Raw genomic sequence first — 26,673 nt, forward strand, 5'->3', positions numbered from 1 at the left:
AGCCATATACTTAACTAGCTCAAATCCATGAACATTTCTTTTCCTTATCGGCACAAGGTACCGCAAGAATGTTTCCACAGTAATACAGTTAATAACTGTCATTCATAACTTTGCCTCCGCAATCGGCAATCAGCTTCAGATAGGCACCATTTCTTATTTGTCCAGAGAAATCTAAATTGTTCCACATAATTTGTTGATTGCCAGACATAGTGAAGTGGGACTTCTCGACAAACTCATTTATTGGCTTCAAACAAACCTGAATGATCGTACCCACAGTGTTAAAATCGAAGGAATATGATCTATTGTATTACGGGTTTTATCAGGTGTTCAACACGGCTCCGTTTGGCGACCATTACTCTATTTGATTTATATAAATCCCATTGCTATCGCTATTGATGATTTTGTAATGGTGAAGTGGTCCACTGGTGATTTTATTATCTGCACTGTTTATAACACAATGCGTCCCAAGTGCTAATAATTAATGACATTTGTACACTCGCGGATTGGTGCGAACCTCAGGAAATGCGGACTAGTTTTACTAAGAACGAGCGCCTTGCCATAACTACTGAAAAGACCCTTCGTCTTTACATTTATACTATTAGTACCCAGCAAATCAAGCCAGTTTCATATGCAACCTACTTGGTACCCCTTAAACAATTGCTAAGAAGCTTAACTGGGATATGCATACAAATAATACGTGCACGAAGGCCTGTGAGAAACTGTGCTCTTTGCTACAGAAGCTAAAAAGTTCCCCTTCAAATGTTAAGCTCGAAGAATACTGTACTCTTGTGGACACAATCCTTGAGTCGCAGCTATTAGTAGTGGCTTCTTAAGTTCGTTGCTAATGTGTTATAGCATGAAATGCGCCAACCTTCTCTACACAAAAGATTCTACATGCTTACGATTCGAGCCTACTTATGAACTTGTGAATCACCTCTAAGACATACACAATATGCATATATTTTTCAACCAAATCCATTTTATGCTGATAAGAATTACATGGAAAGTCGGCATTTTCTGACATCGTCGCCGGTGTCGTGCTGATAGCTTCGTGTGCGCTTTGTTTTCGCCGCTTTGTTGGCTATGAAGCGAGAGCTAGCACGAAGGTCAATTCACTCGCTGGCTGCTGTCGCGATTCCTCTCGTTAGCCTTTTGACAGCGAGTTTCCGCGGTCATCGAGTGAGACGTGTTCACGTTTGCTTATGAGCGTGTGACGCCATGCTTGTAAATGTTATGAGTAAGCGAATGTTTACAAGTTTATACGGCCGATAAATCTACTATATTCGCATAGCTGTCTAGTAATTTGCGGTGGCGTATCCCGGAGGTTGCATTTGTGGAGGCTCAATTACCATAAGCGTTCATATTCGGGAAATCATTTCATTTGATGGTTCCCAGTCGTCTCTTAAAGCTGAACACCAATACCGCTAATTTGGTGCCTCCAACATATTTGAATACTTATTTGCAATTCTGGTTCATTTCCCAATAAACGTGATAGCGACTGATGTTTCCACATGCAATGAGAAGGCAGTTGTGTGACTCTACTCACCATCCCTGGACTGGTCTTTTCCACTTTGCCTTCTATATTATACATACATTTTTCAGGTCGAACTCTTGGCAATTCTTCTAGCTTTGCGGAAGTTGTACCTTTGTGCTACAAAGTAGTTATCACAGATTTTCTTTCTGTACGCAGCGCACTTAAGGCGCCTACAAATTCGGCAGCTTCGAACACATTTTATGCGTGAGTCCTGCCTCAATTAAGTTTAGTTTAGTTAGTATGGACGCCAGGCCACCGAGACATCCATCTTAATGAAAAATCCGAGTTTCTACCTCGAGTCTCTTTAAGTGGTCCGTTGACATCTGCGGTGCCGGCAACTTCACATATCACCGCGGCTAGATACAAGCAGTTTACTTTGACCGAAGACCGAAAAAGGCACTCATTATTAACAACTACGGACTTTACACATCTAAATTATACTTGGAACCGGTAGTCCTACCTGATAATTCGAATTGACATTTACAAGACTGCGTTGCCGTATTCCCCCGCTCAATGTTTATTTGGGCTGATGTAGTCTGTGTAACCTTTGCAATGAGCCTGAATTCTTTGATCAATTCTTTCCATCGTGCGGGGTTTTCAAGTTCAACGAAAGCGATGATAATAAATTGCTCTTCGTAATCTAGGGCTGCCTTTATGCACTACTGTCGACTCTCACTTGGAGGATCGGTATTAGGATTACAACTACAGGAACCTTTGCCGAGCTATATATAATTGCGTCAGCGACATAAAAGAATTGCCCTAATAATGCTTCCTAAATTAGATGATTGATTTATTTCTCCTTGAATAATATATACACTTATAAAACTGAAATAGCAAAATATAGAAATTCACAATAATATTTTTATTAATATGAATATTTAAGATGTATGTTTCTTTTTCATTACGTCGATCATTTACTTTAGGTATCTTTAATATTGACACGTGGGCTTGTTTATCTTTCTCCGGTGACCGCTGTTCACCGGCTAACATATGTTAAACCTTATCGCTCAGCGCAAGACGCGCCTGCATGATTTGGAACTTACGCGAATGTTATCGTTCATTCTATCTGTGGCGTATGTCCTCGCCGAACCTTGTATTATCAGATTGCATGCGCGACACGAATGTTGTAGTAGTTTCCGGAAACCACGTGGGCAACAACGATTACTCTGGAACCTTCGATGACTCCAGCCTAAAAGCCGGCGTGCTTGACCCGAAGATCGGATTTTCGACGACCGCCGACTGTGCTCGCCGCTGTCTTTGTGCTTTGAGTGTAACCTGCCTTTGTGGGCGCAAGTTGCCCCAATAAGAAGTTAGTTTCGTCATTCGCAGTTTTACTGTGTCCTTGACCCTCGCTATTACATGACAAAATACATTAAGTTCATGTTGATCTACCTCTTTATGCAAGGCTGGCTATACCTTGGTACGCCCTATTTTATTTCATTTACTATCGGTTTCTTTCCCACGTTCGATGACCTTTTCTCACGTGTTTTATCATATTATCACCCGGTTCATAGTTTATCACCCCTAGTTGGTTTTTGCCGCTAAAGAAGAAATAACAATCATCACAATCATCATCATCATCATCATCATCATCATCACAGCCACCACCATCACCACCGCCCCCGCCCCCCCATTCGCTCCTACTAATATGCTTTACGACAACATAATATACGTTTTGCTGCATGACATGCCCTGATTTGTCAACTGCAAAAATAAATTGCTTTGATAGGGCAACTGAGGACAGTATTCTTGGGCAGCGAAAGCTGACTTGGGGTGCCGTAAAGAGCCTGAAAGATTTGCTCGGTAAATTATTTACATGAATTTGCAACAAGGTCAGTTTCCCCTACTTTACTCATTTTAGAAAAAGATTTCCCTCACCATACCTGGATTTTTCCAGGTTTTCCAGTTCGCTAGACACCCTGCAAGAACGCCTGCGCTGACTGACACATAAATATTGTGTCTCGATGTCCGGGAATGTGCCCAGACAGCGACAACTAAAGCGCGCAAAATGAAAGACGACAATGCTCTGAAGCACGCGACGATAAGAAGAAGAAGACCCCCATGTCAAGCGAAGCGTTATTGCACTTGTCCGCAAGAGAAGCGGCTTTTTGCTTCGTTCCCACAGAAAGTGCACACCTGATAAAAGCAAGTACCTCTGTGCTTAAAGGACGCACTAGGCGCCGCCATCTGTAACGTGCTATGCGGTGGTACATAAGGGCTTTTTTGTATCTACTGCGGCCCGTCGCTGCCAGGAAGCTTCGATACAACGCGATAACATAGGAAGCTTCGTTTGCAAATTGCCACCTCTTTATATTAAACGTACAACGTGACGTCTCTGATTAAATGGATGTTCCCCAGCTGCCGTCATGGCCTGGCTGAAGCGGTGGTGGCAAACACTGGCCACAGCGCTGGCTACCGCTGTCGGGACTGCACCTGTAGTACACCTCCTCCGATACCCAGGAAAGCGGAGGGCGGGAGGGGATGCCGGTGAAGCCCAGTCTATACAGAACATCGCATGCGTAATGCAGGAATGTGGGTCAAGCGCCACCGGTGGCGAGTTCTCTTTATGGCACTTTGATTTCTCTTCGTGCTTTATTAGTCCAATAATTCAATTGAAGACAATAATTAGGGGATCCTATGCTTCCCCTGGCTTCATATGGTTTTAACTTGAAGAAAATCTTCCTGCGTTGCCTTCACTTTCCTTGTATGTGGTCGCATTATTGTGGTATACCGAGGTTTGTGTGAAACATGGTTAACAAGTGTTGGGCTTATTGAAACGCCTGTTCTTTTTGTTTCTGCTGCCCGTGCCTTCATCTCGAATCCCTGACAGGCCGTGCCTGTACGCGGCAGAGATGGCGAACGCAACAGGCGGCCCGCGTAAGTATACGCATAACTAGTGCAAATTTGTACGAGCTTCATTGGAAGTTGAGTTGGGTGTTTTGTAAATGTCCGCTTAGTAGACATGGCCATTTCGTCTGCTGCTGAACTTCTGTTTGACTGGGCTGGGTTACGCGTCAGAAGAAGACAGTTGTCTTCAGCGCTTCAGCAGCAGACGAAAATGGGCACGCCGACTCGGTCGTCACATACGGAATGAAATTACAGAATTCCGAAGGGCGCATATTCTACGCAGCACTAAAGTTTCTTTTCTAGCACTAAAGTTGCTCATACCTTGTCTTGCGTTCTTTAAAAAAATATCCCTCGCAACTTTGAGAATGGCAGCCCCCAAGCAAATGTCACGAAACAAAGCACCCACAGCGCATGCCTTTTATGTTAAATCTTTTGAGACTGAAATACCAAAAGTGCGAAACAATAACAGAAGATCTACCCACGAAAGAGGCCGCGTTCCTACCAGAAAGCTCGCATTCGTTCATAGATTTCGCCGCAAGCGCTTCCCGGTAAACATTACATACGCTGCAGTTACCCGGAAGCGCGAGAAGCAGTCAGGTTTCGTTGAATGCTATCGCGCTTCGTTCTTAAAGGCGAAGCTTAAGCGTCCTCCGAATTTTCTGACGTTTGGTGCAAGTATGGTGGCTAAATAGGTGCCGTGTACAATAGATGCCACCGTGGAGCATTTTGACAGTCTGAGCCCCTGCGTCCAATTTTGTCTCCTTAACGTGGACTTCAAATTAAGCTTACAAGCACCGCAGCACGTGCTCGGACTTTACACAATAGGTTTGCTTCCAATAAAAGTATCGCAATAGACTGTTCCTTCTGGGAATCTTTACCCGGACGCACGCACGTACGCACGCTTATTGGAGCCTGTTTGCGGCCGCAAACGGTAGCTTACTTCGTCAGCCGGACATTTCGCAGCTAAGGAACGCCACATTCTTTTTCCTTTAAACTCTTACTTCTGAATGCGGCTACGTCAAAGTGAATTGGTGAAATCTTCGAATTATCTCGGTATTCCCTTTGCGCTACGTAAACGCACTATACGTAGGTGTCCACTCGCTCGTGATCGAGCGTGTGGCTATCCCAACGAACGCGACTGCGTTATTCTGCATCGCACAGCGTTGCCGCGCGGCACTTGCAACACAACGGACCAGTGCGCGGTCATCGACCCGGTCATGGCATGCTCCGACCACCTGTGCGTCTGCCCGTCGTCTCCCGGCCAACCGATGGCGACCGACGGCGGGCCTTGCAACTCTACAGGTATGAAATGAGCGACACCCACGAGGGCCACGGCCCTCCACACGGTCCTGCCGTGGACAGACAGGTCGCGCGCCACTGCCAACAGTACCCACTGCGAATGTATTGGCAAATATCTCCTGTCTTCTGGAGGATGTCTATAGGATATCGCACCTACTGAGTGAGGTGTGACGTAGTCAGTGCCGTGGGGTGCAGTCACGTTGCAAATAGAAAGTGGATCGCATTTTGTTTGTCTAAAGAATCGGGAAGGCCTAGTGGCTGGCAGTGATCGTTGCATCTTGAGACCACAACCCCCGCGCGTCCCGAATTCTGTGTACCTCCTTCGCTTGTCACGTGACAGCCGCTGTCTGGTTCCCGCCTTCTCTGGGAGCCGCGTGCGCTGGAGACGCCAACTGCTCGTTCACGGCCGTGTGCCTGGCCGGCCAGTGCAGCTGTCCGCCGGGATTCCGACCCTGGGACGAGCACAACTGCACCGCCATCCACGTCACAGGTGCGCACGGACGGGAGCGGCGTTGAGTGTCCGCACGCGTTATCACTTCTTAGCGCCTTATCCATCCGCGTCGAACCATTGTGAACCGTAATCAACCGCACTTCGGCGGCGGCTGGGTCTGGTGCGGCCGCGAGTGCCGCTTCTTGAAAGCGATCTGCGATGGCGACAGTGAGCGCCGACTGCTGACAGCTTCGTGCACTGTGTTCTCGCCGCGTAGCTCGCGTTGAGGCGAAAGACAGCGCGAAGGTGAATTCGCTCGCTGCTGCGGGCGCTATGTTGAAAGCGTTCGTCTTATAGGACGGACGGACAGTTTTATCGTTGGGACAAACGTAGAGATGCTTACGGATATAAAAACAGCACCCGACTACGCCCTTACGCCCAGCGACCAATGGTCTAAAACACTCCGCCAATGATGGATCGACGCGCCACGTAGACCAAAGGTACGAATAGGCCGCAAGCAAGAATGATAGGCGATAAGGCCACACCCGTTGTATCCGATACATTGCTATCCATCACAAAAATCTCCTCGCACTTTGCACTGCCTGCCAATAGTGAGAAACGGTGGCAGAGCTTCGAGAATTGCCATGCGTTGGTTATCGCATATCCCACCGCTTCAACCGACAAGATATCTCGAAAAAAGTCGAAGTGAAGACCATTGTATTCAATCCATCTCACCTTTCATCTGGCCTGTTCATGACTTGGGTCTGCGTGCAGCAATGATCATTTGTTCGTGGAATGTTTGAGGGCGCTAATGCCGCTGCCCGCAAGCGCGTATTAACGTGGTATGTACTTGTCTTTCATATCTCGCGCGCTTTTCTTACAGCCCGGATGAGCTTGAACCATAGCAGGTACCTTAAAAATGTTATTTGCGTATTTTTAATACACTCTACAACTTTTACATTGGATACGTCGCGTTTAAGTTATTACGTTAGAAGTTGCTTGTTTAATTGTTGCTAATTAATTATCTAAGCTCGGTAAAAATTACCTCGACTTGCCCGGAAGGACAGGAGACAGTACTAAATCGGTTGCATTTTCCTAGCTCACTACAGTTTGGCCCGGCCTAGGTGAAACATCCTTCATATAGCCACCAACAAATGAAGCGCGATAGATAACGCAGGAGCATGCGTGTGTAACGCCAGGCATATTCTGCATCGCTTGACAGTGTGCAGTGAAGTTTTCCTGTTGGCGATAGTTCATGATCAGAAGTTCAAGGACTCGGATGCTTTCTAATTGATCGTGTCGGAAGGCCGCCTTTCATTGAGTCCCAACTTTATATGCGTGTAAATATGCGTGTAACAGCTTCCCATATTCACCGTTCTTCTCAGCCGCACCTGCTACTCCCTGGACGACCCTTCTCGTGCTGCTTTCTGGCACTGGCCTTATCATCCTGTTCGTGTTCTGCATCTGGATCCTCGTTCACAGGTGGGCAGTTCTTCGTTTCCATACACTAGCGGATGTTGACGCTGTTGACCCTTCGAGCTTCATGTAATAATGTTGGAAAAACTCGTCAGCCCTTCCGCTTTGGGAAGAAGGACGAGCAGAGAAGCAGTGGCTTGTTTTACTTCAATCGACGCATCTATGTATATATGGGAATCATCATCATTATTATTATTATTATTATTATTATTATTATTATTATTATTATTATTATTATTATTATTATTATTACTATTGAAGTACACCGGCAACGGATAGATATTTTGTCTGTGGGACGATTTATTCTTCTTCCATGAAATAGTGACGTGTGCAAGTATACCGCCACATGGCAGACGGGAATTGCGCAATATTTATAACTTCACTGTGAACTACGTAATTACGAAAAGTAGATGAAACTCGGCGTAATGTTAGAGCCATCCTAGTCGCTAGCTGTCATATAATTCGTTTCGGGATAGGTTCAATCAAACAACAGTTACAGCCGTTTTCCGTAACCCTACTCCCTCCGTAGGCAGCCATGTATTGACAACAGACGGGAATTCTGTAACGTTTACTTCACTGTGAACTAACTAATTCTAACAAGTTAATGAAACTCGGCGTAATTATAGAGTCGTCTTAGCGGCCAATTTCAGTGTAAATAGATGTAGAGCTAGAGGATTCGCGAGAAACTGGAGACGAACATTTTTTTTTCATTTTTTATCTGTCGACGCGACGGGTAGACGGACGGGCATCGACCAACGCCGTAGGCTATCTATATACACCTTCGCTGTAAAAGGAGCAACACTTTACAAATGGAGCTCTTGGCACGTTCGTTCAGACAATGTGCGTAGCCTTTTGAAGGGTCAGACGCCAGATAATATGTTTGTAACTCGAAGTTACGCACTCAGTAATTCCAAGGAATCTTCTCGTTGCTTGAAGACCGTCCATTGAAGACAAATATGCATTACCAAATATATAGGCTTGTTATAAATGGTGACTGCGACTTTTTAAAGCAGGTGGATTTCAACTAAACCTGTGTCGTATACGTTCAGAGCGTAATAATCATGCACAGTAGATGACTGAGCGATATGTAGATTTTCCAGGGGTTGGCCTTAAAGATTAGCTCCCGCACTTGGAATCCGTGCCATCAAACGGATGACACATGCTGCTTTTCCTGGCACACGAGTGCTCGCGACCCCTCGTGATGTCATTACAGTAGCAGTGGCATTGGTGCTGACATATTGCGAAACGTGGCCATTAAAAAAGAAACTGCGCAGAAACTGTGGACGATGGTTGTTAACGTAAGCGAATAAAACGAACGAACGAACGAACGAACGAACGAACGAACGAACGAACGAACGAACGAACGAACGAACGAACGAACGAACGAACGAACGAACGAACGAACGAACGAACGAACGAACGAACGAACGAACGAACGAACGAACGAACGAACGAACGAACGAACGAACGAACGAACGAACGAACGAACGAACGAACGAACGAACGAACGAACGAACGAACGAACGAACGAACGAACGAACGAACGAACGAACGAACGAACGAACGAACGAACGAACGAACGAACGAACGAACGAACGAACGAACGAACGAACGAACGAACGAACGAACGAACGAACGAACGAACGAACGAACGAACGAACGAACGAACGAACGAACGAACGAACGAACGAACGAACGAACGAACGAACGAACGAACGAACGAACGAACGAACGAACGAACGAACGAACGAACGAACGAACGAACGAACGAACGAACGAACGAACGAACGAACGAACGAACGAACGAACGAACGAACGAACGAACGAACGAACGAACGAACGAACGAACGAACGAACGAACGAACGAACGAACGAACGAACGAACGAACGAACGAACGAACGAACGAACGAACGAACGAACGAACGAACGAACGAACGAACGAACGAACGAACGAACGAACGAACGAACGAACGAACGAACGAACGAACGAACGAACGAACGAACGAACGACCGACCGACCGACCGACCGACCGACCGACCGACCGACCGACCGACCGACCGACCGACCGACCGACCGACGAGTGAGCGAGCGCGCGCGCGCGCGCACGCTTTTAGAGTGATGATGGAAACGAACTGGAAGGAGACGGGGCATTAAATTACAACCGAGAAAGAACAACTCAATCTTTCCAAGGCAATCACGAGGTTGTATTTCAGGAAAAAAGAGCATGAAAGCGAACCAGATTGAAAAAGAGCTGGTGTTGAGAAATTTAAACTGGAAGGAAGCTGAAGAGAAAATTCCTAAGCGCACAGCCACAGGGTTAGACAAGGTTCCCGTTAGGCCGATTAATGAACATGGATAAAAAAGTAAAAAGAAGGCCGATCTTGACAGAAGTATAAATGAAACCTTAAAAGATACACGAATACCAAACAGTTGACGACAAAATAGAATGAATTAAGTTTATAAAAGTAAGGGGGAAAGTTTAGAATGAGCTCATGTAGACCGTTCACCATTACATAACTAATATACAGGTTAGGAGTGCAGGCGGTTAAATTAGAACTGCAAGGATGGGCAGAGAATAATGGCATATTGAAAGAACTTCAGAATGGCTTCAGAATTCCGAGGCTGCTGAATTATAACCTATTTGTCCTTACTTAGTGTATTCAAATATGTAGAGTACAAAGGAGACCATTATATGTGGCTTTTTTTTTACTTTAGCGGATCGTATGACAACGTAGACGCAACATTTTGGGGGGTATCCTGAAAGGGGCTGGCTTAGGCAGTGACTGTATACAATTTTTGAGGGAGATTTACCTAGAAAAACAGCTTGTGTTGAATGGGAAGGGATGAGGAGCAAGGAGAAAGTTGTTATCAACAAGAGACTATTGTTACGTTTTGCCTACGACGCGCGGTATAGCCGGCGCGGATGCAACGGACGCCGAAGCTTCGTTCAAAGCGGCGGACATTTTGGCCCGTTCGGAGCTGCCGCAACGCCTCCCCGCCTAGCGCGTCCAGGGGTGCTATTTTGTAGGAATGCCTTTTTTCATGCCAATGCCTCTTTGCGTGACGTCATCGATTTTGGAAATTGTGTACACGTAGGCACGACGTTTCTTGGATCGTCCAATCAGAAGCTCCCTTCATTGGCCGGATGTTTCTTTCGTATTCTCTTCTCTTTTTCCGGGACTGTATAGCAAATTTGTTTTGTGAAACAGCACTTAATGAAAGCGGACTTCCATGCTGCGCAAAGCAAATTCATTTTGTTACATTACAACGCAAAAGCTGCCGCAGTCCAAAGAAATGCAAACGCAAGTGCTCTATTTTTGAAGCCGTAGCCACATAGTAGTCGGATGTGCATCCAATCCATGCCGTTGAGCTCACGCAAAATGGCAGCCTTTGTTTACCAGCTGACAGCCGCTAGCGTGTCGGTAACGCAGCGCAACTATTTGCGGCCCACAGCGGTACACTTGCATCTGAGAAGAATCTGCGCTGCTTGCAGGAGCCGTGAGATGCAGCAGAGTGAGGTGAGTAAATATTGCTCGTGCAGTGCTTACGTTGTCGTGTGGTTTTCGGTGCATCATGTCTGACGTGTGATAATTTCTTCTTTACGAAGGGCCAACAAGAATTAACCGTAACCCACGAGGACAAACTTTGCAACATAGTGGATCGAGAACTGTCAAGCCACTCAGCACCCTTCATTAGAGCACCGCCACGACAGAACAATAGCCTCGTCAATGTGATCGCAGCAACAGTAATACTCTGGGCTTGGCGCCCCTGCGCTGACGGTTACGCTCCGTGAAAGAAGCTGCTACAACGGTAAATGTGAGTAGCTTGTTTACCTTTTCTATATTAGTGGTATAAAAAGGCAAAAAATAATCAATTCGTAGTGAGCACTTTATGCAGGCGCTTAGCTTAGACAGAATGTTTGACTGTAAATTTCTTACTGTGTTGCGGGCCGGCTGAAATTCCCAAGTTTGAAAATCGGAAATGACGGCAGCGAAAGGGCCCAGAGTGTCACAAGAACAGACGGATATTCTGGTGCAGTTCATCGAGCAGCACCCATACCTGGCGAGAGCTTCTACGGAGTTCTCGCCACGTATGACTGCTGCTCGAAAGAACGAGCTATGGGAGGCGGTGGCGGCAGTGTTGAACGGACAGGGCCCAGCGGTTAAGTCAACGAGCCGTTGGCGAAACCACTGGGCCAAAATGGCTCACAAGGCCAAGAAAGAAGCGGCCAGGGCCGCGAGCGAGAAGAGGTGAGCTTTCTAATGATGCTGACAGTAACGTCGTTTCACGTAGTTGTTGTCGTTGTTGTGTTTGCAGGGCCACTGGAGGCGGGAAAGTGGGTGGGGTGGACGGCCGCGTCCTCGACATCCTTGGGAGGACAGGCGGCCTCCTTGTTTCCCCGCCGCAGTACTTCGCCGATAGCGAGGTGCGTACATTGGGTTTAAAAAGTGTTGTTTGTGCTGCTGTAGCCTAACACATTTTCAGCATTACATTGTAATACAACATTCCAAAATCTCTTCAGCCATATTTTTTTTTTCGTTTTTTGTGCTGGTTACAATATAGGTTATGCACTCTGAGCAGCAACTTGTGTAAATGATGCGCATTGCACACACTGCTCGCAACGACACTACTCTGACTGCAGGACGCAAGTTCGGAGGATGCTGCAGGGCCCTCCCGCAGTGCACCAGCAACAACTACGTTTGTGGTGTCGGGTCCTGCAGCTGTTGCTGGGCCAAGTGGCCTTACACGTAAGTCAGTGACCCAGCTTTTGTTGTAGCGTTGTTTGCAGTTGCTGTATGACCTTGCTATGAAGTAGCCCACTGTGCTGTTACTACCTTTGTGTTCAGCATTCAGCTCTTATTCATGGAGCAGAAACGCAAGCCTACAAATGACATGATGTTGTAATAGAGATTCCTTGTGCTTCTTATAGGTTAATGTAACCAGCAATTTTCTGTGACATCTTTTGCTCCAACTATGCGACTGCCTTGTGTATCATAATTGTAGCTGTGCAGCTGCAATGACATTTCGAAGTGACTGGTTAGGACAATCAAGCTGTGTGGGTCGGATAACAGTGGATGAGCAGCGTTTGCTTTTGTCTTGCATGAAGAGCAACCGCCTACCCTCCAGCAGCCACCCTTCCAGCCGACCCCCCAGCCAACTCCACGAGAGCCGCAAGCACCCCCCCCATAGGCAGTCGAAGCAGCAAGACCTTGAGGGCGCCGTCCATATGGCTACTGCCGAATATGTTCGGCAGGGCCAGTCGGCGGAAGCCAGGGCACAGGAGGAGGCTCGCTTCCGCCGACAAATGCTGGAGCAAAACCAGCGGGTATGTGTAAGGCCACAGACGTATATTTTTCTGCGTATGAAATTGACGAGCATATGACCTCTCCAACAATTAATCGTTAAACAAGCATAATGTATGCATACAGTGCTCTGATTATATCTTGTACACATTTGCGTGGAATAATATGTGTCAATATTTACGCAATTATGTGGCGAAAAGAAAGAAGCGGCATTAGGTTCAGGGAAGCAGGTATAACCATGTAAGACATCTTAATGGGATGGGACTGCACAAATTTGATGGACCAGAAAGATATTATCAGTGTTTCAATATACAGTGACAATAGCCTGCAAATGCAGATGAATGCAACACACCAAGGCATTGTCACTGAGCTTATATAATTAAACTAATTACACATCTTATTCGCTAACAGCACCACGAGGCCCATATGGACATCCTGCGCCAGCAGCATACAGTCCATATGGAGGTCCTGCGGCAGCAACATGCTGTCCACATGGAGGGACTTCAACAGCTGAGGGAGGTGGTTGGCAGCATGCGCGACGTGCAGCAGCAGCGGCTGGCAGTGGAACGACGCTCACAGGAGACACACCAGCGTATCCTGCAGCTGCTGCTGGCTGCACTGGCCCATGGTGGCAGCCAAGTCCCTCCCCCCTCTCAGGACCCACATATGTAAATAAGAAGTAGCATAGGCAAGGAATTTTATACCATTTTTTTATTAGCTTAAATTTTGCTGTTGTAGTAATGGTGATATGAAGGCCGGATATTGCTAGTTAGCAAGAAATAATTGCTCAAGTCACCCTTTCATGCAACCACAAGTAGCATAGCCGTTGCAGCATGATTTTTTTTGCTTGAAGTTGTACTTCAGCAATAAGAGCGCCCACACTATCACGCTCACCTGCACAAGTGCCAGCAAGCCCGATGGTACATTAATCTGACTGCGGCATTGCAATTATGCGGTGCCTAGTTGTTGTCATGTCAAGTTAAGCACGAATTAACACTGCAAATGTTCTACAATTCAATCCTATGTCATCAATGCGCCTTAATGTAATGTCACACGGAACCTCTGAATATGCACAGCAAAAAGCTCTGAAAATTCCTTGCCTATGCACCTTCACCTCATCTGTAATGTGTATTTTTTTGCATATTTATGTACATATTATGCTTGCATTTTTTTGGCATGCAGGGCTGGAATGTCTTCTTTTCTTGTTTGTTGTCATAACATTTTTTTTCCATTTACTGTACTTTCATGGTCAATATTTTTTTTGTAGTGACATACAAGGCTTAATGTCTTCTTTTCTTGTTTTTCATTATAACGTTTTGTTGCCATTCACTGATATTTCATGGTTATTTCTTTTTTGTCGTGACATAGGGGGCCTACTGTCTTCTTTTTCATGAGTACGTTTTGTTGTCGTTCAGTGTTTTTCCATGGTTTATATAATTCGTTGCCGTGACATACAGGGCTTGACGTCCTTTTCTTGTTTTTCATTACCAGGTTTCGTTGCGATTCAGTGTTCTTTCATGGTTGTGATACATTGTACGTTTACCCCTCGTGTGCAATATTTATGCAGTTTCTCTTACTCAATATCAAAGCAAGATGTTATGGCTTTCTTTTTCAGTATGGAACTCCACGACAGCATGTTCCTTTCACACGTAGTGATGTACCTACATATTTTGCAGTGATATTCTTCTGTCGATGCGTGATTTAAGCACCTGCACCTTTTTCAGGTGCAGTTTAAGCCAGTTGCTATTTCTGCATATTTGTGCAGCGTACAACACTTTCCTTACACGATGCCTGCCGTTACCTGTGAATCTTTCAGATGCAAGAACAATGTGATGCAATATTTATTGCAACTTGTCTGTGATATGTTGCATATGTCTCTACTGCTGCAGTACTCACTGTTCTCGCACTTATTCAATGTAGAGACTGTCGCACGTGATGTGTACATAAACAAGTGTTACCAAAAAAATGTCTGTATGTTGAAGGGTGAAATAATACGGAAAGGTGCAGTGTTCTGGTGCTTTTATTTGCATGGCGCTACTGTATTTGCAGTGCTAGCTTGCACTGTGGAAATGTAATTACACACTCTGCAATATTCCATTCCCCGAGTTCAGCTATTTACAATTGAGGGCACTTTGTTGAAATGTATCAACTGCTCATGCGTGCCACACTTCACAGGAGCCACAGCATTTGACATGTCGGATGACCAGGTGGACGGCATTTTCGTCACTACAAAGGCACTTTGCGGTTGTTGCGAGACAAACTGGCGCAGGAACTAGAAGTTGCACGTGTAACAGCACGTTCAATGGAGCGGAAGGTGTGACGTACACTGTACATTTTGGCTTTTGGGAGCTTCTCTGCGACGAATACAAAGCAAGTAGACAGGCGTTTCTGTCCATCAACGCGTAAGGGAACACAGAACTTCACCGATACGAGTAGAAATAATTATGACAACTGCAGGCTACATGCATGGCACGCAGGGCATCTAGGTGACGACAGCAGCAACATGCAAATCATGGCAGACCCTTTGAAAATACACTTATTTTTAGCTTGCTTTCAATCTTATATGTCGCCACTAAACATACTGTTTCACTTAGTATAAATGCAGGCCTTACATAACGGTTCACTACACAACTTTTACATTCCTTGACCAGTCATGAATGCTTTGCATTACATAAACATCACCCACAACTTAGCATGGGAAATCTGTCTGCAATTTCACAGCATGAAATGCACAATGCAATTTTTCGGCACATGTTATGCTACAACTGTGTGCATGCACCTAGCGATGCTGACGCTGCTGTTGACGTCGCAGCTGCCGCCGAACACTTCTCAGGTACTGTATGTGCTGCGCACGGGTTGTCCCAAACATTCCAATCACAGAGTCACGGACGGCCCGGCCTCTCAAATAATTCATTCTCGACCCTGTGTTTCGGGGCAGACCTTGCGGAATGGGGTCGTCATTACCGCAGAGCTCAGTACTACTGCTGCTGCTGCTGTCGTCATCGCTGTCATCATCGCCCGAGTCTATGTTGCCCTCAGACAGGCGAAGGTTGTGCAACACAGCACATGCCGCGACAATGTTGGCTGCACGTTCCGGCTCGTAGAGGAGGGTGCGATATCGCTGAAGACAGCGGAAACGGCTCTTTAAGAGCCCAATGCACCTCTCCACTACGGAACGCATGGCGCCATGTGCTGTGTTGTACTGCCCCTCGGCTGTCTGCGCTGGAGGATGGCCAGGAACTGGGGTCAGGAGCCACGGCTCCAAGGGGTAGCCACTGTCACCTGCACGAAGATGGAAATAGTACATTGAGTACTCCTCTGACGAGAGGCAAGTTGTAAACTTAGGAAATCTACAGAAGGCTCCAGAAGTGAATCCCAAGTAAAAGCATGAGTTGAGCATGTCCATACTCGACACAAACGGTTAACAAATTTACAAGTGCACTACTCGGTGCCTGCCACAAGCAGAAGAAATCAACACTTGTTGGTACTATCAATGATAGTAGTAGCAGTAGCAGCACTAATGTTTGTTCATTTCTTCTGCTTCTGGCAGGCACTGGGTGTAGTAGCAGCACTAATACGTATTGCTTTCATCTGCTCCTTGCAAGCACATAATGTGCTTGTAACTTAACACTTCGAACATTGAGAATGGTGGCAGTCACAATGGTGACAATGGTGACTTCATTTTTTTTTCCCGACTTATGTGCTTGTAATTTGGTTAAAAGTTTGGGTTGGAGCGGACACGGCGTTCTGCGCTACTGAAGCGTGACTGCGCCAAAAAAGGTGTTTCGCCTCACCGAGGAGGTATTCTCCGGGATTCACGATGCGGCCCGCTTCAAACCGCCGGCGCAACCATGTCGTGCGCCAGACAAAAGCGTCGTGGTCCGACCCCGGTCGCAGAGGGTCCACGGCCAAGATTTTCATGTCCGCATCGCGGATCTGGTAAAACGTAAACAGAGAAAGTGCCCGATGACATGAGCAACATTACTGTCAAAAAGGATCGGCACCAGAAAACGTGAGGTTTACTTACGAACATGCAGTTGAGGGCGTAGTATCCCTTGCGGCACATGAACGCAGCCTTGCGCTCACCCTTCGGTGCGACAATAGCTACGAGGCTGCCGTCGACGCATCCTATGACACCGGGGATAGCACCGCGCCGAAGAAAGCCTTCCTTTACGGCTGCCTTTTCCTCGGCCGCCTTAGGAAAATGCACCCACTTGTTGCGCGCCCCGGCCTTCACAACAGCCTCTGCCACCCGTCGCACGCACTCGCTCACTGTCGACTGCGACACACGAATCGTCTCCTCGCTCCCAACGGACGCTTGGAAGCTCCCAGTGGCAAAAAAGCGCAGCGCACACAACACCTTCCGCTCCACCGACAGTCCCGTCGCTCGCTCCGCTTCTAGTTCCCCCGCCAGTTCCTCGCACAACAACCGCACCGTTCCCTTCGAGAGTCGAAAATGCCGTCGAAAATGGTCATCCGGCATGTCAAACGCGTCGTCTGGCTCTCCGTGTTCACGTCGGCGACGGCGAAGAGCCACGGCCATAGCAATCAGAGGGGCGGCCATTTTTGTTATGCCTTCGGAAACGACCCTGCCTCTGGCCGTGCCAAATATCCGTGCCTTTTGCTCCGCATAATGAGTGCGTCAACGTCACGATGACGATTACAGTTTTTGCGGGTTCCTGACGTCGCGTGATTGACAGACAAAATGGGCGCGGCCCGGTCATTTTCGACCAATGGCTGCTCAGTGATGGCGGCAAAACGCATAAAAAAGTAATAGAATTCCTACAAAATAGCACCCCAGGCATGTTTCAGTGCCACGTGTCTTCAAGTGTGCGTGTGTGTGTGTGTGCATGGTGGTGCCCACGCTTGTCAAAGCGCGGCAGCCGGGGAGAGGAGCTCCCCAAGTGTGAAGCGAGGAGGTCTGACCGGCGCCGGCTCGGCGGATGAGTCACTACACTCGTCTCAACATGTCTCTCAGCTTGTCCGTGCCCCGCCGTCACGTGGCTTCGTCCCGTGACGTTCCCTCTTGCCCTCAACTCCGAGAGTATAAAAGCAGCTGCCCCCGGACGCCAGGAGAGAGGCTCCGATTTCTTCTGTTGAGTAACGTGCTCTCCCGTCTCTCCACTTCGGTCGACCTGAACGGCCGCTCTTTTGCGATGCTAGAATAAACAAGTTGTTCTGTTAGCAGTCGACTCATGCTTTGCTCGGACCTTCGGATGCTTCCAGTTGTGCCCCAGGCCGCCAGGCCAACGCTACCCTTGGGGCTTGCGACCCAGTTGCAACAACTCGTGCCAGCGGTGCGATTGCAACGACGGGCGTCAGCGCTGAGGTTCCAATACTATGGACTCAGACAGGGGTGCCCTCTATCCATGCTGCTGTTTATAGTGTACATGGTGTACAACCTACCGCCCCGTTTCAAAGGGGACGCTCATAACATCCGTTCATCCATCCCACTCCGCGGTTAATTGTTTCCTTTAGGCAGAGATTTTTATCTTGACATATTTAGTCTGAAAAAGCTATCACTAGTATGATGTCACTGAGCATGTGCTGGTGGGCAAGTTGGTTAAGCATGATTACAAAGATGGCGTCGAATAAAACAACACACGAAGTGCTTGTCTCATGTCCCCCTTCTTCGTGTGTTGTTTTATTCGGCGCCGTCTTTGTAATCATGTAAACAAGTATGATAAAAAAAGTAAATTTAACATTTTTTAGCCAAGTTACATATATGGTGTCAAATGACGCCACCAGGGCTCAAGGGATGCGAGTCAGCACGTGAAGTATCATTTGAAAAAGGTACAGCTTTATTATGTTTTATATTGAAGGGAGTGAAAAATTTGTATTTTATTTCCGTCAGACGTCATTCTGGATCTTGTAATGTTCAGACAAGCAGATATAACTGCACCAAATAAAAACATGCTTATCACAGGCGCTTATACGGCCTGTTCTAAGTAGCAGTTCGCACTGAGTCCTCAATATTCTTTGGTCAAACTACAACAAGCGATGTCAGCTTCTTTTTCATCTGGTGAACAGGTCAGGCACACAAGTTAAATGAGTCTTCCTCGTTTTTATTGATAAATAATCTACATGCGCCTGTATGTCCTATCGGGTTCTATCAAGTTGTCAGCTAAATACTAGTCCCGCACTAGTAAATATGGTGAAAAACGGAGAATGCCCGCTATGCTTCTGGAAAGCATTTCCAGAAACATATGAAAGATAACGAAGTGACTGGTCCCAACCTAAATTTTACATTTTACAACCATTGTGCATTTTACAGCCCTGATGGCGTCAAATTCACACGATGCAAAATGAGCTATTATGTGAGGTGCGAAAATCGCTTTGCTATATTTTCTTGTTGAGGTGCTAGTCAATATATCTTTATTATACAATAAATTATGGAGCCACATGCCCAAGTTATTTGGCGCTGACGACGTCTTAATGTGAAGAGTGTAACCGCTACTATTAATTTTCTTGGTTTCATATTTCCGCAAAACAATGGTTGTCTTGCACCATTCAATCTGAGTTTCTGCAATTACCTCAATACTATGCTGACTTCACAGCGAAAGCTCAACTTCTCGTATTTTCTTTGTCCCATGAATTGTGTGGGACGTTTTCCGTAACGTCGTAAATTGACACCACCAGGACCAGAACGGCTAGATCTATAACATTTTAAGGAACAGCCCAAGAAATGGCACCACGGACAAGAATTACGGAAGCAAGGGGACAGCACTAGTCGCTCCATTGGTTCTTTTCTGTGTCATTTCTTGCGCTGTTGCCTAAGACTAGGTTACACCAGCTTGCCCAAATGTCACTTGTGTTAAAGCAGATCTAGTAGTCAGTCAGACGCAAATACCATGAAAGCGTCAGGAATGACGACCTAATTAGTAAAGGCTCGCACGCGTAATGTGGTAGATGCAATGTGGTCATCTCGTAAACGTGTGGGGGATCGAACAAGTTGTCTTTTCTTCGACTTCAATTTAAATTTATTGTCTATTAGTCCAACGTATCAAATGAATATAGCAGTTAATTTCTCTTATGATTTTTCTGGCATCACTATCTGCTGACTTCACGAATTGGTAACGCACCAACGACGACCGCTGCAGGAACTTCGCCATGCGTTGGGCGATGGACTACGACGGCGGCAAACAGTCTACAACGCTTCTCGTCTGGTCCCAAGCCAGCGTTGGCGACCGAACCTGGCCGAGTCAGGAGGCGGTGTCCCAAAACACCGAAGCGCCCGTGGCGCAACAGCCGGCGCACAGCCACGTGTCCGGCGACAGTGGGCCCGGGACTCGGGACAACGGCCAGGCGGTGGCCGCCGACCACTCCTCAGACACGACCACCCAGCTGTCCTCGCTGACCGAGCTGCGAGGCCTGTGCAGCGCTCCGGACGAGTCTTTCGTGCTGCCCGTGCTGAGGCACGAAGAGGTGCACCTCCAGTACCCGCATCTGCGGGGCGTTACGACGTCGCCACCACAGCCACCGCCGCCGCCGTCGGCGGCCCAGGACGCCGGCGAAACGCAGCTGTCATCGCTCTCCGAGCAGCCGGGTGGCGCCGAGAGCCTTAACGCCAGCTACTTCACGATCGAGCCAAGCGTGAGTAAAGTACTCACACCTGTATACAAGCCCGTCAGCACGCCTGGACGCTTCTCCAGTGTTACGCCACCACGATCGGCAAAGAAAGGCGTCAATTCGCATGGCAACTAAAAGAAGCAGGGACAGAACTGGTTCATCATCGAGTGTTCTCGTGTCTCCGTGTCTCCTTATCTTATCTCGCAAGTAGCGCCCAACGAGCTGAAGTATAGCGTACAGTTGGAGCTCGCGTTTGGTTAGAGTGATTAACGACAGCCGAAGGCGCACCACGACTACGAGGCACACCACGACTACCACCATGACTACGTACTTCACGAACCTTCGGTTCGTGAAGTACGTGAAATTTTACGTACGTGAAATATTAATTGTGATGTTACGTCTCGAATCTGCACACTAAATTATGAAGGACGCCGTAGCGGAGGGCTCCGCAACGCTCCACCACATGGTATGGGCATGCACTAGCACACCAGAGCTCGCACCCATAACACACCCCACCACACGGCAATGGGAGGAAGCGCTGTACAGTTGTGACTCGAGGGATCAGCTCGAACTGGTCAACCAAGCGATAAGGGCACATGTGGCCACTGGACGCCATGGGCTGAGTGAACCACCCACAGTAGAGTGGAGGTGCTACTTACGTTCGCTTATCTCATATCCTGAACTGTATGAATCCTATTCTTTCTTTCTTTCTCTCTCTCTCTCTCTCCTGATAAATTTCGACAACATGGGGTTCCTTAACATGCATTCACGCAATGAGCGGTATGCTTTTCGGAATAACGCGCGTTGCTTACCTAGCTGGTACATGGCATCTAAAAAACATAGCGCTAATAAAATTGGACAGAACTAGAACACGCAAGATGGAGCAATGCTATTCTTGTGGCTTCTTTTCGTGTCCCTTTTGTCTTGTTGTTTAGCCCAGTTTTTAGCACTGTTTGTTTTTCAGGTCAATTTTCGCATTCCGCTCCCCTATCCAGCCGCCGTGGCCACAATCGAACCTTCAACCTCGTGCTGCGCAATCAAACGCTGCTGAGCCAACGCGATAAATGGATAAGCGGCGCAGAGATATTGTCACGTGGTAGTGAAGGTCAAGAACACAGTATCAAAACTGTGAGTGGCGACACTACCTCTTTATTGGGATAAGTGGCGACCTCAAAGCAGGCTACGCTCACAGCGCAACGATAGCGGCGAACACACTCGGCGATCGTCGAAAATCTGATCTGTGGGTCAAGCGTGTCGGCTTTTAAACATGAGTCATCGAGGCCCCAGAGTAATCGCTGGTGCCTGTGTATCTTCCAAAAAGTACTACACAGTTCGCATTGCGTAAGCAATCACATTACACGAAGTTCGGTAACAACGATAACACGGATAGAAGAACTGATAACATTCCAGAAGTTCTAATCATGCGGGTGCCTCTTGCGCTAAGTGATGACTTCAAGTTGTTAGTGGCAGCCCTTGAGAAAAGGATAAATAAGTACACATGTCAGTATGTATCTATCGATAATACAAGTATAAGCATTGATTCACTGACTGACACTGAGCGATTTATTAAGAAGTTGTAATAAATTTTAATGGAAGCTGCAAAGCTTAGCGCAGTAATAAAATCTGTATTCATGCTACAGATGTAAAGGATGAAGAACGCAAAAAATATACAGAAAATATCGAGGATGGTTGTAATTGTATGCAAATAGCAGAACGCTTCTAGAAGGCTATTCCCTTTATTAAAGGAATGTTGCGTTTGAAGGTTATGCTTGTTGACATATAGAGTACATCTGGGGTTGTACAATAGCTGGCTTTCCATTTATATATAAGCCATTCATCATACGCATGTTGTGTCCAGTGGAGCAACCACTGGTATGGGCACTGACTGCCATCCTCCCCTCCCGCAGTTTACACAAGTGAAGAGGAAGGCCGGTAAAGAGGAGGAGTGTCCTTCCCGCGCTCTGCATGGCAACATGGAAATTTTCAGATGGCCCGAATCTGTGGCCCGGCAGCCACGTGTCTCTCAAACAGCTATAATAGTTGGCATTCTGCGGCGAACGCGCCACTCCAATCGGTCGCGCAGGAGCATGCGCGTTTTGAATGTGAGCCTTTCTTTTTGGCGGTGCGAGTCCGATCACCAGCCAAGAAAATGAACGAAAAGGCCGCAGAAACATATTCGCTTAAAAAAATTATGCATGGATTCATGCGCTCTATAAATCGCTTTGAGCGAAGCTTTCAATAGGAGTTCGCAAATAACTCTGTTTTTGTTTAGAGAGTATATTTAAGTGTACAGCGCAGGACCGTGCTGGACACGTTCTTACCAGGAACCGCACCGCCCAACAAATAGCATGTGGCGCTCAAACATGCGGATCCCCCATCTCCCTTTGCGACCGGGCGATGATAACGACAGAGTGACGACGATGTAAAATTACTGTGACATGGCGACAATGAAATGATGACGGCGATGGAAGACGATGATGGAACGACTATGACGGCAGGCCACGAACGCATAGCGACGACTGCATAGGGGCGACTGTGTGCCGACGACGACATTACAATGATGGCATGATGACGGTGAAACCACGACTACCTGGTTACGAAGTTGGGCCGAAGACGCAATGCCAATGTCGGCGGTGGCTGAAAGACAATGAAATCCCAACGCACGCACTGACGACGACAGAGTGAACACGTCGGAACGATGACGATGGCAAGACAACAAGCGTAGGATCACAACTGAATGAAGACGATGACAAGACGCCGTCACCCTGTTTGTGTTGGAGCTCACGTCTGTGTTTACGTACAATCACCTACCGCCACGGACCGCCATGTTTGGAATCAAGTCCGGTGCCAGCTTGCACTATGTCCGGTATCGGCCCATTACGAAAGTCAGCAGCAGCCAGCAGTGGCAAATGGTGGGGCAGGGACAATAGGCAAAAAAAGCTTTGCTTTAAAGCGCGAGAATAATCAAGGATAAATAGAATGGTCAGTGAACGCAAATGCACAGTCATTAAAAAACGAAAAGATCACCTTATGTCCAGAAATTCATTCGATTCGAATTCAGACAAACTTTCGTCGCTGTTTTATACGTAATTACGCTATGTTCCAAGTAGCGTAGTCTGGTGGCGCTATACAATTCAGTGCCTTATACTGCGTCGTTCTACAGCTTTCACCACGTTCACGAGAACGAGCTTCTCTCCTAGAGCTTGGTGAAGCGGTGCTCAGCTCACTGCACTACCCTAACTCTGGTTTGACGCTGATGGCCGCCTCCTGATGAATGCCGCAGTCCGGACCTAGGAGCGAGCTGCGGTCGGCGCTGTCCACTTCACCGAGGAGGCGCCAGCGCCCTCGGGGTGCAGAGGTGGTCGCCAGACACGTGGCCTTCCCGGCTGAGCCTACCACGTCTACTGCACCGGCGGTGCTCCCCGAAATTGAATATGAGCTTGTCGGGCCAACTGAGGTGGGTCAGATGCAGGCACCAAGTAGAGATCTAATCACGCCTTTAATCACAAACGCTACTCGGCTCCGATCTCTTTAATTCTTGGCTCGGCGAAGGGTGGGCAATGCGATTCGCCCAGAAGAATATCACTGATCTTCGATGATGCATCTCAGCAATTCCTAAGCTTTAATTTTGTGATAGGACGCTGCCATAGTTTGCTCATACGCACTGGAGTGTTTCTGAATGAATCGTTTATAGTACCCGAAGGAGCACCCGCACACGCAGGTTACTTATAACTTTATTTTAAAAGATGGCCTGCAGCTCGTTTGGCGAAAGGGGGCGTGAAGGTAACTGAAAAGGTTGCTTGAAATTGAGATTGCAAATCTCTCGTGCTAACTGTCATGAGAGCCATTGAATGGGGATCTGGGCGTAATAAATAATTTGTAAATAACCGTTAATAATTTATAGGGGCCATAAATAGTTTAATAGCTTTTTATGAGCACTCGAGCCCGCGACTTTCGGTGGGAGTCGAACTCACGACCCTCGGTGTTAACTACGGCGAAGTTAATTAGGACCCACTTAGTGATAGCACATTCATTAGGGCAGTAGAACCCCCACGACCTCTGTCGGCAGTCGTACCCTCGACCTTTGGTGGGAGTCGAACGAACAACTAGGGGTCCCAAGAACTAGTTACTCAACGACTGAAAGTCGTCTATCGCTGTCCTTGTCCTTTGCGCTGTACGTTATTTTTGATCATGAATTACCAACTAGCCCAAGCAACCACCCTAGTAGACTGAAAGAGCGTACACATCGCGTGGTTGTCACAGTGCTTTCGCGTTCATCCACGTTGGGACAACTAAGTGCTCCTTAAATTTTTTTTTTTGTTAGTTCGCTTCGGTCAAAATCTAGCCGTTGGGGTCTGGATCGAACTCGCGAGCTCGAGCTCAGCAGCCCAACGCTATAGGCACTGTGTTGCGTTGAAGGGTTTTCTCAGGATGTGGATGTGCAACGACACTGTGACTCAGATTGTGGTCACGTGGAACTGAGCATCATGATGCTCAGTTTCTCCGACTCCCCCAGCGACGTGCAAGAAATAGTTGCATAGCAGATGACCGAGCGAGCTGGGGCCGAATGCCAAAAAACGTGGTAATGTTTAGCTCCCACCTTCGGCTTCATGACGCGTGTACACCTCCTGTGAAACCAATCCCAACCTGGTTCGTAGGAAAGCTATTACATTCAATTATTTCAGGTGGTATGAGGCGTGCCACTATATCTTCTAGGATTTAGTGGTCGAGGACCTGCAACAGAAGGAAAAAAAAGAAATTCACAATTATCACGTAAGCACCTTTATTTGTCGATAACGAACAGGCGTCGGTGGACGCTGAGATTGCTGAATGACGCCTAATGTAGCTGTAACATCGCGATGAATTCACAGGGCATTGTTTTCCACCACCCAGTAAACGCTTCAGCGCTATCTCTACTCGTAACAAAAGTGCTCATTATTGGTCTTTGCGTATGCAGTACCTATACGACTTATAAATGTAAGTGAACTGACCTTCTTCCCAAAGGCTTCAGGCGCGACGAGCATACCGTGGAGCTCTTTCGGCAGTTCCTTGGACTCACTGCTCGGAACGCCGGTGGTGGCACGCATCCGCAGCGTCACGTACGACGCGGCTCTGCATAGGACGCCGAAGAACGGCAGCGAAGACACGTCGACAGCTTCGGCGAGCCGGAAGCATTCCGAATGAAGACTCGAGGACCGTGCAGAGATGACAGCGCATCAGACGGCAGTGAACCTCGGCATAGCTGCTCTGCTGGCGTTTTTTTATGTGAACATTGAAAAAAAAAACGATGAAAGTGCTTAGACAATCGTGCAGTGTTCGCTGGAAGACCAATGACAATAATTTTTATTGCGTTTTGTTAGCCTACTGCATTATTGGAAAGGCCGGTACGTAGTACGTTTGCTATATCTAGTTACGAAATTTCTTTGTCGAAGGTAATGCTTTGTCCTCCATGAAGACGCTTGCTAATATGTGGCGTCTATTACATAAAGGTTCGCACACACTCGTATCAAGTTAAGAAGTCCAAATTTGGGGACCATGTGTTCTGTTTCTGTTCTCATTTGTTTGACGACTGTTCATTAGCTTCATAGTAAAACTAGACGGAAGTTGCGACCGCTTCTCCATTGCCAGACGAATGTCCTCCGACTCAAGTGCTCTTGCCTATAGTTAGTGAACTGGCCAAATAGTAAAGTAAAAGGGTCCTTGCTGGAGTAATATCGGACAATCTTATGCACACATTAGCGTCCCATATTGCAGGCGCTACACGTAAAGCTTTTTCGTAGTTTTCTGCTTTCTATGCCTAAAGGAACGATGTGAAAAGGATGTGCGAATCTTTGATATATTCAACTCAATGACGTTGTAGCTGTCGTTTAATCAGAGTATTTGATGTTCGTTACATTGGCACATTATTTATGGCTGAATATAGTAGCGCCTTCTGTGGGAGTCTATGGTGCTGCACGGAGAAATTTAACTCGCAAGCTTCGTACTTAATTTTGGTGGTCTGGAGTTATATAGGATAATCTTGTTGCGCACACCGTAGAAACGCATTTCTTACGGTATCGATTCCTGGGTTGTAATCGTATTCCGTCTCCTAATAAACATTCTTTTCTGTTGTACTGCAAACACAAGAATGCCGCAATCCACTTTCTAGTCTTGTCGGCAGCCAGCAATGGTCGTCAGTCATGATACCAACAATGAGAAGAGTTCCTATGTTTC

The 26,673-nt window shown here is 47.2% G+C and overlaps 3 protein-coding genes across 3 annotated transcripts; 2 read left to right on the forward strand and 1 right to left on the reverse strand.

Annotated features, from left to right (window-relative positions):
• The first annotated feature begins 2,935 nt into the window (after positions 1-2,935).
• LOC135914881 (uncharacterized) lies at positions 2,936-26,544 on the forward strand. Its single transcript, XM_065447800.2, has 8 exons — positions 2,936-2,954; positions 4,365-4,411; positions 5,543-5,683; positions 6,021-6,170; positions 7,496-7,592; positions 19,992-20,484; positions 23,744-23,917; positions 25,465-26,544. The coding sequence occupies exons 2-8, from the start codon at positions 4,387-4,389 to the stop codon at positions 25,642-25,644; spliced, it is 1,260 nt and encodes a 419-aa protein (XP_065303872.1). The 5' UTR covers positions 2,936-2,954; positions 4,365-4,386; the 3' UTR covers positions 25,645-26,544.
• Positions 11,771-13,798, forward strand: LOC135914880 (hybrid signal transduction histidine kinase L-like). The gene is made up of 4 exons (XM_065447799.2): positions 11,771-12,014; positions 12,231-12,336; positions 12,696-12,914; positions 13,303-13,798. Exons 1-4 carry the CDS (start codon positions 11,851-11,853, stop codon positions 13,561-13,563), a joined length of 750 nt encoding a protein of 249 aa, XP_065303871.1. The 5' UTR covers positions 11,771-11,850; the 3' UTR covers positions 13,564-13,798.
• LOC135914883 (putative nuclease HARBI1) lies at positions 14,893-17,665 on the reverse strand. Its single transcript, XM_070533009.1, has 3 exons — positions 16,919-17,665; positions 16,686-16,827; positions 14,893-16,173 (listed from the first exon to the last, which is right to left on the reverse strand). The coding sequence occupies exons 1-3, from the start codon at positions 17,453-17,455 to the stop codon at positions 15,671-15,673; spliced, it is 1,182 nt and encodes a 393-aa protein (XP_070389110.1). The 5' UTR covers positions 17,456-17,665; the 3' UTR covers positions 14,893-15,670.
• Positions 26,545-26,673: the final 129 nt, after the last annotated feature.

Source organism: Dermacentor albipictus, chromosome 2 (assembly GCF_038994185.2).
Source record: "Dermacentor albipictus isolate Rhodes 1998 colony chromosome 2, USDA_Dalb.pri_finalv2, whole genome shotgun sequence".
Taxonomy (NCBI): domain Eukaryota; kingdom Metazoa; phylum Arthropoda; class Arachnida; order Ixodida; family Ixodidae; genus Dermacentor; species Dermacentor albipictus.

Coding starts and splice junctions, on each gene's coding strand:
- LOC135914881 (XM_065447800.2), top strand. CDS start 4,387: ATGGCGAACGCAACAGGCGGCCCGC. Junction 6,171..7,495: donor CACCGCCATCCACGTCACAG/GTGCGCACGGAC, acceptor CGTTCTTCTCAG/CCGCACCTGCTACTCCCTGG. Junction 20,485..23,743: donor ACTTCACGATCGAGCCAAGC/GTGAGTAAAGTA, acceptor TGAATGCCGCAG/TCCGGACCTAGGAGCGAGCT.
- LOC135914883 (XM_070533009.1), bottom strand. CDS start 17,455: ATGGCCGCCCCTCTGATTGCTATGGCCGTGGCTCTTCGCCGTCGCCGA. Junction 16,828..16,918: donor ACGCCCTCAACTGCATGTTC/GTAAGTAAACCT, acceptor ACGTTTTACCAG/ATCCGCGATGCGGACATGAA. Junction 16,174..16,685: donor TCCCGGAGAATACCTCCTCG/GTGAGGCGAAAC, acceptor ATCTTCGTGCAG/GTGACAGTGGCTACCCCTTG.
- LOC135914880 (XM_065447799.2), top strand. CDS start 11,851: ATGATGCTGACAGTAACGTCGTTTCACGTAGTTGTTGTCGTTGTTGTG. Junction 12,337..12,695: donor TGGGCCAAGTGGCCTTACAC/GTAAGTCAGTGA, acceptor TCTTGCATGAAG/AGCAACCGCCTACCCTCCAG. Junction 12,915..13,302: donor TGCTGGAGCAAAACCAGCGG/GTATGTGTAAGG, acceptor ATTCGCTAACAG/CACCACGAGGCCCATATGGA.